The 12,216-nt window shown below is 48.8% G+C and overlaps 1 protein-coding gene across 2 annotated transcripts in view; it reads right to left on the bottom strand.

Moving 5' to 3' along the window:
* Nucleotides 1–7,110, bottom strand: part of LOC147672094 (E3 ubiquitin-protein ligase TRIM11-like) — a 408,949-nt gene extending 401,839 nt beyond the window's left edge. For both annotated transcript variants that reach the window (XM_086948040.1, XM_086948039.1), the window contains exon 1: nt 6,694–7,110. In XM_086948040.1, coding sequence (XP_086804166.1) covers nt 6,694–7,110 — 417 coding nt within the window. The remainder of the gene's footprint in view (nt 1–6,693) is intronic.
* Between the last annotated feature and the right edge of the window lie 5,106 nt (nt 7,111–12,216).

The raw sequence follows: 12,216 nt of genomic DNA, 5'->3' as shown, positions 1-12,216 counted from the left end.
GCTGAATTAAAGGAGGCCTCTGGAGCCAAGGATTCCAGACTCTTCTGGAAAATAGTGAAGTGGGTTAGAGGTGGCATCCCAAATAAACCAGACAATAATGTTGCTGAGGCTGCCTGGGTAAATTATTTTAGACCCTAATATGCAGAGACAAAGGAGGTGGTGATGGGGGAAATGATTCCAGCAGTATTTCCTACTGATAAATTGTTTTCCCCCAAAGAAGTTGAATTTGCAATATGCTCTATACAAGGGGGAAGGGCCCCGGGTTTAGACGGGATACCATCGGATGTTTTCAAAAATGATAAAAATAGGTGGGTACGGTATGTGATCCTATTGGGGAATGCCATTGCAAAAGGTGCGCTAGTCCCAGAACAATGGAAGGGAGCAATTATCATACCGATCTATAAAAAAGGTGATCGGTCTCTCCCGGCTAATTATAGGCCAATAGGTTTGATTGCCACTATCCAAAAAGTGATAGGGAAGATGGTGGTAAACAAAGTATGGATTGGGTGGATGAGAATAATTCCCTCTCCCCTTACCAGGCAGGTTTCCGGAGGGCTTCTAGCACCGTGGATCAGGTGTTTCGTTTCACTATGCTGCGGTGGGGGAGGGTACTTCTTGGCAGGGGCAGCCTGTACGTCGCCTTTGTCGACTTACGGGCTGCCTTTGACCTGGTCCCCAGGAGCAAGCTTTGGACAGTCTTAAATAAAATAGGTATCCCAGCAGAACTGCTCACCCTAATCATGAGGTTGCACGAGAGCAATTTCGCCAAAGTCCAGTGGGGTCTGAATGGACAATCTTCCGTCGACTTTCCAGTCGAACGGGGGGTTCACCAAGGTTGTGCAATGGCACCCTTGCTTTTTTCATTATTTATTAACGGAATCGTCGGCAGGATGCTAGATGCTAGTGTAGATGCACCTTCGTTAGCAGGCCTCAGGGTCCCCATCCTGATGTTCGCTGGCGATACGTTAATTATGTCTAAGACCCCTTCTGGGCTACAACGTGCCTTAAATATCTTTGATGGGTTCTGCTTGGAGCATGGTCTCGAAGTTAATGTTGGTAAGACCAAGCTGATGGCTTTTTCCTCAGAATGAAAACCTCGCCCTAGGATATACCTAAATAACATCGAGCTTGAGGTAGTTAGGGAGTTTACCTACCTGGGGGTACAGATAGCAAATAGCCAAGGTTGGTCCCATCACATAGACAAAGCGGTCTTGAAACACCAGCAAATTTCAGGGGCACTACGGGTGGAGCATAAAAAATCAAAAACAAAACCCATAAAACCTTCCTTGCCGTATATGATGCCAAGGCAATTGGATAGGCCCTATAGGGGGCAGAGCTGTGGGGTTTCGAAAGGCATATTTCCCTACAGATAGCAGAGAACAGGTTTTTTAGGGGAATTACGGGACTTCCCCAGAGCACCCCACTAATCCCGCTTAGGCTTGATCTTGGATGAAGATCTGTTAGCGATCGAGCTCGATTGCGTCCCATCTTATATTGGAGACGTCTTTGGACCACCCCCGAGATCAAGCACTATGCAGAAGGGTTTTTGGCAACAATTAAAGTTGACACCTTCCATAAAATATCATGGTTGAAAAATGTAAGGGCTATGTTATGTGAACTTGGCCTCCTTAACCTTTGGGACAATCCCGCGGGGGAAGTTTTTCCAAGTAAAGATACCCTCAAGACTTTATATTGGGATTGGATAGATGGTAGGCTCTGGAGGGGTACAAAATCTGATTCGATGGGGGGTCGTTTTCTGGAAATTAAAACATCTCCCGTGTTAGAACAGTATTGGGACAGTATAACTGTCCCTATGGATAGGAAGTTATTTTTCCAGCTGAGATCTGGTTCCCTCCCCCTGAGATATCTAACAGGCAGGTGGAAGAGTTCGAACACCTTGTGTTGCCCGGCGTGTGGGGCAGCCAATGAAAGCATTGGCCACTTCCTATTTGTTTGTAATGTCTATGCCACCCCAAGGAGGGTATGGTTAGCTCCTGTGTGCAAGAACCTTGGGACATCTAGTGGTGTCGAAGCAATGAGAATCATCTGTACCTCCACTGACGAGCCTATTGTTCTGGGTATAGCTAAGTATTTGGGGTGGGCTTGGTCCATTAGGCGGAGGGCCCTTTCTACAAATGTGACTTGATCCCTGTTTTAAATATGTGTTAATATTTATACTGATTGAGCTTGCACAACTGTTTTAAAAATATGTATTTGTATAAATGTGATTTAAATATTTAATTGTGATGTGTTTAAATGTATGTTGTGCTTTTATGAGTATATACCTCGAATAAAGCTTTTTCTTTTTACAGAGAGCAGAGATCGCTAACTAACATGGCGAAGAGCTCAATGAACTTTGGGGCCGTTCGAGGGGGACTGTAAACCACCAGTAGGATTAGGCAAGAGGACTGGGAGCAGATCTTTGCTCCCAGCACAGCTGCCCCCTCGATGTTTTCAGCACATTGAGTCTCTATTGTTAGCGTGATAACTAGGGTGGCAGATAGCTGGTTAGCTCCTCCCACCCACCAATCAGCCCTGCTCTGCAGCAGCTGATCATCCCGAGCACAAGACTGCGTTTGCAGGAGCAGAAGTGCGAATGGGGTGAGGAAGTGAGGATCGCTGAGCTCTCTAAAATGTCAGTGCCAGTGAACAGAACAATCAGATCAATCAGAAATATTGCAAACCTCTCACACACAGAAAGGGCACCTGCAGCAGCAGTGTAAGCACATTACTCACATACAGAATGAAAAGCACAGTAACATGCAGCCCTCACTCACACACAGGAATGTAAGCACATTACTCAAATACACTACACTTCCAGCACACACACACACACAATCAATCAATCAGGGGAATTATAAGTGTGCCACTCACCCGTGAGGGTCTCAAGGCGACAGGGGGAGTAAACAGCTCTGTTCAGTCAAAGAGACAGGTCTTGAGTGTCCTGAAGATGTTCAGGGAGGGTGAGCATCTGATGTCGATCGAGAGCTCGTTCCAGGTCTTTGCCGCCATGTGAACACAACAAGCAGTAACAATGCATTCCTCTCTCACACACAGCAACAGCATCTGTAGCAGCAGTGCAAGCACATCATTCACATACACAATATGAACAGCACAAGTACTAACAATACAGCCCCCACTCACAAACAGGATGGAAGCAGCACTGGAGGACAGTTGTGTATTCCTCAGTCACAAAGCTGAGATACAGTATAGTCAGCAGCACAGAAAAATGAGCTTCAAACAAGTGCAGCACATGCAGCAACAGTGCACCTTTACTTAACCTTTTTGTTGCGTCGGACGGCCCCGGCCGTCCAATGTCACGGTGGGCATGTGCGTCGGATGGCCGGGGGCCGTCCAAACTGCGCATGTGTGGCAGTCGGCCACACCTCGGCAGAATTCCCGCTGCGGTGAAAAGGATAAAGAAAGACTGTGCAGGACAGCAGCAGTGGTGGAAGCTTCCTCCATAAACAGAGAGGGCATGCAATTGACAGTAGCAACTGCAGTAGCTTTGCAAGCTTCCCTCATACACAGAGAGGGCATGCAATGGGCAGCAGCAGCAGTGCAATCTTCCCTCATTTATGTAGAGCGTGCAATGGTCAGCAGCTACTGCAGCATTGGTACAAGCTTCCCTAATACATAGAGAAGGCACACAATGGGCAGCAGCTGTGCAAGCTTCCCTCATACATAGAGCGGGCATGCAATGGGCAGCAGCTGTGTGAGCTTCCCTCATACACAGGGAGGGCATGCAATGGGCAGCAGCTGTGCGAGCTTCCCTCATACACAGGGAGGGCATGCAATGGGCAGCAGCTGTGCAAGCGTTCCTCAAACACAGAGATTGCATGCAATGGGCTGCAGCAGTGGTGGAAGCTTTCGTCCTATGCAGAGAGGACCTGCAATGAGGAGCAGCAGTGGTGCAAGCTTCCCTCATACACAGGGAGGGCATGCAATGGGCAGCAGCTGTGCGAGCTTCCCTCATACACAGGGAGGGCATGCAATGGGCAGCAGCTGTGCAAGCGTTCCTCAAACACAGAGATTGCATGCAATGGGCAGCAGCGGTGCAAGCTTCCCTCATACATAGAGAGGGCGTGCAGTGGGCAGCAGCAGTGCAAGGTTCCCTCGTACACAGAGATGGCATGCAATGGGCAGCAGCTGTGCAAGCGTTCCTCAAACACAGAGATTGCATGCAATGGGCTGCAGCAGTGGTGGAAGCTTTCGTCCTATGCAGAGAGGACCTGCAATGAGGAGCAGCAGTGGTGCAAGCTTCCCTCATACACAAGGAGGGAATGGAATAGGCAGCAGGAGCAGCAGTGCAAGCTTCCCTCATACAAAGAGAGACCATGCAATGGGCACAGCTACTGCAGCAGCAGAGCAAGCTTTCCTCGTACACAGAGAGGGCATGCAATGGTCAGCAGCTCTCACTCTCACTATGCGCCAAACAGATACAGCACCTAATAATCCAAAAGTCCATAAACAAATAACAATAATTATTTTTTTATGGACTTTTGGATTGTGTTGTGCAACTTACAGTTGGCAAAGTTTATGTTGGTCGTCTTGACCGCCTCTCTGAAACAGCAGGGGCAGTGGCGTTGCACACTGCGAGGGCATAAGTCTCATGTGTTTGTTTGAATAAATGAGGGATATAATTTAAGGACCAGTGTCTTTATTTTGAGGGAGGTGCATCACAAACACTTTTTTGTGTTTGTATGGTTTAGCTGTTCCCTACTCTGTTTCAACAGGTACAGCAGATGCCACAAAGTGAACTTAATTCCAAGGGCTTAGCTGTCAGTGGTGCAGCGGGTGCAGTGGCACCTAGGTCCAGGGGCAGGAGGGGCCAGCTGCACTGGTTATTTCAAAGCTTTCTAATGATAGTCCATGGGACATAGCGTGTTCTCTCTCATATTTCACTCTCTCTCAGAAGTAGTTCAGTGTGAAATGTGCGCTATACAAGTGTGTCTACTTGTTCATGATGCTCTGTTCTAGATTCTGCCTCTGGTTCCTGCTACCTAGTCCTTCTGCTCAGCTCCTTGTAGCAGGGGCGGATTGGCAAGGCGGGCATTCAGTAATGGACCGAAGGGCCGGTGCCTCAGTGCCCTCTGTGGGCCGTTTTTTTTCTCCCCTGTCCCAGTCCACAGAGAGTGGACGAGGAAAGGGGAGAAAAAAAACGGCCCACAGAGTGCACGGAGACAGAAAAATGAAAGCAGCCTCGCTATGCGGCCAGACAGCGATTGTCAGCTGTGGGCTCTCCTTCACCCCTACCCTGCCAAGCAATCAAGCTGAGGCTGGGCTGGGGAGGGGTGATTGTTTGCAATAATCGGCCTCCCTGGGGGCCAGGTGTTTCTCAGGCCTTTGAGCCATTTGCACCTCGGCCCCCTGGGGCCCATGCAGCCCAGAAATGGTGTTAGTCTTAACACCTCGCCCACAGCCCTTCACATTCAGGGCATAGTGGGCGAGGAAGAATGGGTCTTGCTGTGGGGGCCTGGTGATGTTTGGAATTTTTTTGTTTTATTTATTTATTTATGCGATTTTATATAGCGCAGACTTTACCCGAAGGTGTCAGAGCGCTTCACACTAAGAACAGCAATAATGCATGAGGAGAAAATTATAAGTGGACAAATTACAAAAGCAAACGTTAAGTTACATGAATCAAAAGTGACAATAGTGAGCAACCAAAATAAAAGAGGAGCAAACGATACATTACAGGAGGAAAAAGAGATATGTGTGCAGGTTACAAAAGCGTACAAAATACAAGTAGAGGTATAATACTGCAATTAATGGCAGACACTCCAGCACAAGAACAAACGTTACGTAGGCAATAGTGGCACTTGTGCAAGTATCTAAAGGAAACAAAAGTGAGAGGTAGCAAACAGTGTGTTACAAGAGAAAAGTGACTTGTGCAAATTACAAAAGGGTACCATACACAGGTACAAGAGTAATACTACAGTAAATGGTAAATACTCAAACTGCCAGAACACACTGGGAAGGCACTTCCCAAGCACCAGCTTCACCTCAGCCTACCCCCTGGCTACCTGGCTACCTTGGATGACCCAGAAAGCTGTGTTTTGTGCTTCCCTGCCAGGACATTTTCCCAAGGCCTGGAGGGTTGATTAATTTACTTATTGCAGGGGCCTTACCTCTGTTCATGTGCTCCTGAGCTGAAGGTCTGGGGAGGGCTGAGTAGGTTAGTAATAGCAGGGGCTTCGCTGCTTTTCAGGTGCTCCTGTGCTGGAGAGCTGGAATAATTTTGTGCCAAAAAGGGGCCTTGCTATTTTTTTTAGTTGCTCAGCATGTAGGCCATTGTCACCTTGGCCCTGTGTCGTGTGCAAGAACAGTATCCTCCCACTTTCATTCCTTGTCTGTGCAAATGGTGTTTCATGAAAGGGCACGCCCCTTGAATGTGGGCCACGCCCCTTAAATATGGGCCACGCCTCTTGAATGTGGGCCACTTTTTTCGTCAGTGCCCGGGCCGAACTGTGATCCCAATCCGACCCTGCCTTGTAGTAGTTTAGTGTGAAAGGGGCTCTACACAAAAACGTTTATTCGCTCAACACCCTTGGTTCTAAATTCAGACTCTGAACACTCTTACCCTGCACTCCTGCTCAGCTCCTCGAAGCACCTAAGTTTGACAGGGGCGCTATCAAGTGTGTTTACTCACTCATGACCCGCTGTTCTTTATTCTGGCACCAGCCCTCTTACCTTGTACTCCTGCTCGGCCTCGGTGACGGGGGTCACGCGGTGCTCGCTGTGTGGCCGGGACGCTCTACAGACCACACATAGGAGTCCACCATCAGTTTCACAGAAGAACTGCAGCCTCTCCCCGTGTTCCTCACACAGACTTCCTGGTGCGAGGCCTCTAGGCGCTATAGGCAGTTCCTTCACCAGCTCCACCATGTTTGCTAATCTCTTATTGGACTTCATTTCCTTCTCTGGGTCAATGTCGTGCTTGCATTCCGGGCAGGCTTTCTCCAGGTCTTCTTCACTCATGTATGTCCTGAGGCAGGACAGACAGAAGTTGTGTCCGCAGTCCAGGGTCACGGGGTCAGTGAACAGCTCCCTGCAGATGGAGCAGGTGGCTTCTTTCAAGAGCGTGGTCCTGGGGTCTGCGGCCGCCATGTCTGCTCTGAGCCGTGCCGGCGTCTCTCCTCTGACAGGTATATCCTTATCAGTGGTAACTTAAGGTGTGTCCCGCTCAGAGCAACCTTTGGTCTCATCCTGTACCAGGCAGAGACAGGTGATGGTTCACTGATAATCAATGTGGCTGTCCCCGCCCTCAGGTCTCTGGTTCACCCATAGGATGACCAACCGTCCATAAATTTCAAGGACTGTCGTGATTTGGACCTCAAGTCCGTTATCTGTGACGATCCCTTTTACAGACGCCTTTTGCCGTGATTTTGGGCATTTGGGAACCGCACTGTTCCTTTGCAAGAAGTCTGAACTCCCTGATGGGGTCGCCTCGCACTTCTCCTCTGAGCACAAGAGCAGCCCCACCCCGCCCATTGTCATTCTGTCTGCGTCTGATTGCCACAGACAGAATGACAATGGGGCAGTCTGGGCTGTTAAAGCATTAAGTGGGCCTCCTCCTGCCTCGGTCTAGGGCAGGAAATTCTGTCAGATGGAAGAAATGTACAAAAACGCCAATGCTGCTACGTGAGAATCCAGTTCATCAAAAGAAGCCGGTGAAAGAAGGTAAAAGAAAGGAGTTATACGTCTTTCACAGTCTCATCATTTTAGAACTGATACATTTTCAATATTATAGTCAATGACGCCATGGTTGGTGATTTTTTATTTTATGCAACTAACAACCATTGACAAAGCCAATAGTCCTGGTTTGTTGTAGGTGTAAAGTTAATTGTTGTGTTATATATCTGGATGCAATGACAGAAGTAGCAGAATACCAGTCGGGCAGCACACTATTCTAAGCACAGATCTTCAGTTTAGGTGTTTTAAGCCATGCCTTTAATTACATTGAACACCCCCTTTGGAGAGACCTCCAGTTATTTCTTCCCACTTAAAGCCCTGGAAACAACACCATATCACAGTCACCAAAAGTCCTTGCACCGTGCATCATGAAAGACTTCCACTTTTTCAGATTACCTATGTGCAGGGGCATAGTGACCCCTTCCCCCCCTTGCTTTAGGAACTACAAGAGTGGAGTTCTTGATGGGTCTCTTCTGTCAGCAACTCTGCAGACAGAGGCTCAGCTCATCATTAATATAACAAGCATTTACAATGCAATGGTTTTGCCTTTGGAAAAATTAGAGCTATTGGCATTGTAAATGACAATTTGTATTTGTGTTGGTTTTGAAAACAGATAAATAAATGGCATTGTCATTTACATTGCCATTAGCTTAATCTCTGCAGTCACTCTCTACTCTGCGCACTCTCTACTATGCGCACTCACAACTTCACACTCTGGGCACTCACAACTTCACAATCTGCACATTCTGCACTCTGCGCACTCACTACTCTGCGTACTCTCAACTTCACAATCTGCACATTCTGCTCTTCGCACTCACAACTTCACAATCTGCACTCGGCGCATTCTGCACTCTGCGCACTCATTACTCTGTGCACTCACAACTTCACAATCTGCACACTCACTACTCTGCACACTCACAACTTCACAATCTGCACTCAGCGCATTCTGCACTCTGCGCACTCACTACTCTGCACACTCACAACCTGCACTCGGCGCATTCTGCACTCTGCATCACAGGGAGCCTGTGGTAACAGAGAGCCCCAGATTTAAGCATGTGTCTCTAGTGAGGTGCATGGAGATTGCCCTTTCCCTTGCCATCCTCAGCTGTTTGTGGGATGTACATGCCCCAACTGAAGTAAAAAATAGCCAGTACAGTGTATTGTTCTCTCTGACCTTACACGCTGTGAAAGTTGCGGGAGCGCCGCTATGACCTCACAAACGAAGTAATGCAATGTTTCGTCTGGGTAATACCCAACTGCCGGTACAATACACCACGCACCTCCTCTGACATCTCCAACAGCAATGGAGGGCATTGTTCTAAGCATATGACATCACAAACAGGCGTGGGTATTAAGCGGTCTAAGCTCGTGACATCACAAGCACCAGTTGTAATGGAGCATGTTAAGATTGTGACATCACAAACAAGCATTACAATGAAGCGTTCAAATCTAATGACATCACAAACAGCCGGTGACATGCACCGTTCTAAGCTCATGACATCACAAACAGCTGTTGGAGTGACGCGGTCTAACCTCATGACATCACAAACAATCATTACATTTAAGCGTTCTAACCTGATGACATCACAAGCCGCCAATGGAATGATTAATTCTAAACTCATCAAATCACAAACAGTTGGAAGGGAGCGCTCTAAGCCTAGAACATCACAGCCAGTCGGCGGTACACTGTTAGTCTGACCTCACATAGCCAGTGTAATGCAGGGTTGTAAGCTATGACATCACAAGTCATTGGAATGTAGCATTCTAAGCCTATGACATCAGTCATTAGAATGTAGCGTGCTCAGCCCATTGCATTACAAACGGCCACTGTAAAAAGGTATTCTTCGTTTATGACATAACAGCCAGGCTACTGCAGAGCCCGAGGAGTGTAAAAGCCGCCACGTAGTGTATGACTGAGAAAGACAAAAGGGGAGGGTCGTCCTTGAAACGCTTGCGTCTTCCCTAATGACCTCATGCTCACTGGCCATGCCCCTTCTGTAATTTCCGAAGGTGCACCTCTAGCAGGTGATGTTTACACGGAGTGTTGGAGCAGACCGGAGCAGGACGGGTGGAGCGACGCCACTTGCTGTGCAGGGGTGATGCCCAGCAGGTTAACAACCGACGGGGTCCAGACCGGACTGCAGATGATTGTGACGTCGGCAAGGTGAGGTAAGGTCTTGCTTCTAACTTTGGTTTTAAAGCATCCAATTTCTGGGTGTCCAGTGACCAACACGCGCTCCCCATTTATATATATATTTTTAACTTTGGGCCAAAAGCAGGTCTGCGCACGAGCTGTTTTCTGGACTTATAAACTCTGGGACTTGCAGGTTAGACACACGCACCTGCCCGACGGGTTAATGCGCCACCTCGTGGGCTCCCTCTCCAAGGGTGTGGGCCGTAACCTGTAGGTGACTCGCAGCTCCGACAACAGGTATATTGTCACACTGAGCTATGTTAATCTGATTGGCCCTTACAGATGCACAGCATATACACATTGCGACGGCAGGTTGTGCATTAACCCGCTAATCTATTTCACCAGAAATGTAACCTTTAACTTATAGGTTTCACAAAGATCCCTATAGATTTATCAACGCACTAGAGTGATCCCTATAGATTTATCAACGCACCAGAGTGATCCCTTTATATATATCAGGCCCAAGTTATCCGAATCGGATCGGACCCTGCGAGCTCCCGTTAGACCGAGAGCCCTGCATGTTGTGCGTTAACCCGCCCGCCCTCTTGAATTGCCGAGATGGGGGTCGTTTCCCGTGGAGGTTGCACTGGCAGTAGCCGGTGCATTGATCCACCGAGCATCAACCAGGAGCTGCTGTGCCTGGCAAGGAGTGAAGCCATTAACGAGGTTCCTGGCAGGGCATCGGTGAAACGGAGAGTGGCCGAGACCGGGTCTGGCAGGAGACAGCGCCGCTCCGAGACAGCCTCCCGCTCAGATGGCCGTGAATGTTTAATGCCCGGCCGTGGACGGGGCAGGTTTACCGCAAGTTCACCTTTTAACCCTGCGGATTCCGATCCCGGTGCCGCCGGGGTCAGGTCTGCCGAACAGGAGGCTTCTGAGACTCTCCTGACCTCCAGTTCCCTGACGCCCGGCCCGCGCCACGAAGCCACTCACTTTAGGCGCTGTCTACGAAACGCACTTCGAACCGCGATTGTAACCACCAGTGAGAACAGTCACGTCTGTGCCGTCAGAGGCCTGTTCACATAAACGAAAACACACTTTTTAATTCAGAAATGTGAAAGTAAAACATACAATTACATTGCTTCACATTTACAGGTAGCACGCAATCCCCCAGGTGCTAAATTTCAATTAATTTCACAGACAAATTAAGAGGAGGTCAGTGAGACGCGGGAGCGCGCATTCATCACAGTGTCTCACCGGAAGGCGGGCATCAGAGAGAAGCGGGAGGGGGCGGGAAAGGGGGAGGAGAGAGCTGACGACGGCCGGCCGGAGCAGAAGACGGGCACCAAAACAAGCGGGAGGGGGCGGGAAAGGGGGAGGAGAGACGCTGACGACGGCCGGCCGGAGCACGAAGGCGGGCACCAGGAAACAAGCGGGAGGGGGAGCAAGGGAGGTGCCGGCAATGCCGGAACAGAATCGGGGGCGTTCCCGGCGTCGCGTGACGTCGGCAAAAGCCAAAGAATGTCGGGAACGCCCCCGTGTCTGGTCCGGCATTGACGGACAGGCCCCTCGTCCAATGGCTAGGCTCCATTTATGGAGCCAGGCAATGAATGACGAGGGCCGACCCAAACCCACACTACAGTTCTCATTAGGTTTTTGCCTGCGCAAAAAAGATGCGCAGAGCGCATCTTTTTGGCGAGGCAAAACCTAAAAAGGTGGGTGTGTGAGTAGGTGAAGGGATGGGCGGATGGCTGGATGGATTAGTGAAAGGGTGAATGGATAAATGAAAGGTGAATGGATGGATAATGAGAGAAAGGATAGATGGATCGATGAGTGAGTGGATGCATGGATGGATGGATGAGAGAAATGGTAAATAGATGGATGTTTGAGTGGATGGGTAGATGGATGTGTAAAGGGGTGGATGGATGAATGAAAGGATGGATGGATGAGTGAAAGGGTGAATTATGGGCAAGTAAAATGATGGATGGATGGATGAATGAAATAATAGATGGATTAATGAATTGATAAGTGAAAGGGTGAATGGATGGACGGATGAGTGAAAGGGTGGGTATAAGGATGGATGAATGCGTGAAAGGGATGGTAGAGGGACAAAAGGATAGATAGATGAGTGAAGGAGTAAAGGGTAGATGAATGAGAGAAAGGATGGTTGCATGAGTGAAAGGATGGAAGAGTGATAGGGTCAATGGAGGGATTTATGAGTGGATGAGTAGGTGAATGGGTGGATGGAAGGAAGGATGAATGGTTTAGTGAAAGGATTGATGGAGAGAGAAAGGGAGGATGAATGAATAGATGACTGAAAGGGTGAATGGGTGAAAGGATGAGGGACTTGGTGGATGGATGAGTAAGTGTGAGCACATTTGATTTTA

The sequence above is a fragment of the Lissotriton vulgaris genome, unplaced genomic scaffold (genome assembly GCF_964263255.1).
Source record: "Lissotriton vulgaris unplaced genomic scaffold, aLisVul1.2 SCAFFOLD_744, whole genome shotgun sequence".
In the NCBI taxonomy this organism is placed as follows: domain Eukaryota; kingdom Metazoa; phylum Chordata; class Amphibia; order Caudata; family Salamandridae; genus Lissotriton; species Lissotriton vulgaris.
The sequence above is the reverse complement of the archived record's forward strand: the minus strand, read 5'-3'. Positions and strand labels throughout refer to the sequence as shown.